General features: G+C 32.9%; 1 protein-coding gene across 1 annotated transcript; it reads left to right on the forward strand.

The window, feature by feature from the left end:
- The first annotated feature begins 329 nt into the window (after positions 1 to 329).
- On the forward strand, positions 330 to 1,272 carry LOC100632551 (gamma-glutamyl hydrolase A-like). The gene is made up of 5 exons (XM_020001254.1): positions 330 to 446; positions 498 to 594; positions 802 to 852; positions 899 to 983; positions 1,106 to 1,272. Exons 1-5 carry the CDS (start codon positions 365 to 367, stop codon positions 1,253 to 1,255), a joined length of 465 nt encoding a protein of 154 aa, XP_019856813.1. The 5' UTR covers positions 330 to 364; the 3' UTR covers positions 1,256 to 1,272.
- The last annotated feature ends 543 nt before the right edge of the window (positions 1,273 to 1,815 follow it).

Genomic DNA, 1,815 nt, shown 5'->3' on the forward strand with positions numbered 1-1,815 from the left:
AGAAAAGTTGTTCACCACTTCCTTCACAAGTAAAGTTCACAATCATATTGAGAGTTGTAGTAACAGAAACAGGACTTAGAGTTATAACTATGAGAGAAAAGGACTAATTTCAGTATAGGATTTTGATCACACATATATACCAGCTGCTTCCACTGTCACCATAATCATCAGTGACATCAAGAAAAATCTTATTTCTTCTCCCTCAAGCATTTTAATCTAATCTATAATCAGGAAATCATTGTAGTTATTAATTATAATTGGAGTAAAGTGTACTATCTACTTTAGTGGACTGAGTCATGAATAATATTATCATAGTCTTATTAATTTTTATAGCCTAATTTATTATCTACTTGAGTCAGCAAAAATGGTGAAACTGATCACTGCTCTGTTTTTTGTGCTCTTGATTGTAACTAATTCCTTTTCTCTCAATCTTAGACCAATCATTGGTTAGTTACACTATAGTGACCACCTCCTTTACATGTATATATATACAATAGGTATTGTATCAGAGACCACTACTGAAGGTCATTCATACATTGCAGCATCTTATGTTAAGTATATTGAATCTGCAGGTGCTCGTGTTGTTCCTATTATGTATCCATTGTATTATACTAATGGGAATTGTTTCATTATGTCTAACTACAAAAAGATGTTGTGTTCACATCATGTAGACCATAGATAGTAGACTCAAGTATCTATGTGTAGACTATACATTAGTGTCCCCTCCTTCTAACATAATAGCCTTTTCACTTGTTCTTATGCTCCTCCTTATACTTTTCCTTGACGGTGATCAATAACAAGTAATAATATAACACAAGATGAACTGAAGGATTTGTTCGGATCCATTAATGGGTAGGTGTGGCTCATTAAAGGTGTTAATTATTATTATTATTAATAGGGTTCTCTTTCCTGGGGGCGGTAGCTCACTGGTGGAATCAGCTTATCTTGAAGTAGCCAAAACAATATTTGAACTCGCCAAACAGGTTTGATAGAAAATACTGCATTAACCACTAACAATTTGACCTACACGCGTGTATATTTATGCTCTAACCAGCAAAAATCAGTTGAATATAATCTAATTTTGTTAACATTATGATATCCATAGGCTAATGATGAAGGAGATTATTTCCCTTTATGGGGCACATGTCTTGGATTCCAGCTGCTGTGTGTGTTACAGTCAGGAACTAATCACATATTGTCATCATTTGATTCTGAGGATTACAGCATACCGCTCAACTTCACTGATGGTAAGTAACATCAGTGCTACAGTAGTTATGGACTTTGAATATGCTATTGTCCTGATGCATATACATGTTCTTATGTTGTATACCAAGTTTAAGCTGATTCCAATCAAATTAGAGTAATGAAGTTGCTCCACAATAGGGCTAAAAGTTGCTATACTATAGTACAGGGATTTTTGACCAAATTTTGCCAAAAATGAAAAGAAGAGAATTCGCAATTTTTATAATTTTTCCTGATACATATACATGTTTTTATGTTGTGTTTCAAGTTTGAGCTGATTCTGATCAAATTTGGATTTTTTATGAATTTTTAAATTTGCTCCAAAATTGGGTCAAAGTCCCTGTACTATAGTACAGGGATTTTGACCAAATTTCGCCAAAAATGAAAAGGAGAAAATTTTTCATTTTTATAATTTTTTCTAATACGTATACATGTTTTTATGTTGTGTAGAAAGTTTGAACTGATTCCGATCAAATTTAGATTTTTTACAATTTTTTAAAGCTGTTCCAAAATCGGACAAAAGACCCTGTACTATGAATCCTACTTAGTAACGCTACCTCATTACCGATAGTA

Source organism: Amphimedon queenslandica, unplaced genomic scaffold, assembly GCF_000090795.2.
Source record: "Amphimedon queenslandica unplaced genomic scaffold, v1.1 AMPQUscaffold_13096, whole genome shotgun sequence".
In the NCBI taxonomy this organism is placed as follows: Eukaryota; Metazoa; Porifera; class Demospongiae; order Haplosclerida; family Niphatidae; genus Amphimedon; species Amphimedon queenslandica.

What these genes read in the sequence shown, in the direction of transcription:
- LOC100632551 (XM_020001254.1), top strand. Translation starts at nt 365, where the DNA reads ATGGTGAAACTGATCACTGCTCTGTTTTTTGTGCTCTTGATTGTAACT. An exon ending in TTGTTCGGATCCATTAATGG is followed by an intron (nt 853 to 898) that starts GTAGGTGTGGCT and finishes TATTATTAATAG; the next exon opens with GGTTCTCTTTCCTGGGGGCG. An exon ending in TATTTGAACTCGCCAAACAG is followed by an intron (nt 984 to 1,105) that starts GTTTGATAGAAA and finishes TGATATCCATAG; the next exon opens with GCTAATGATGAAGGAGATTA.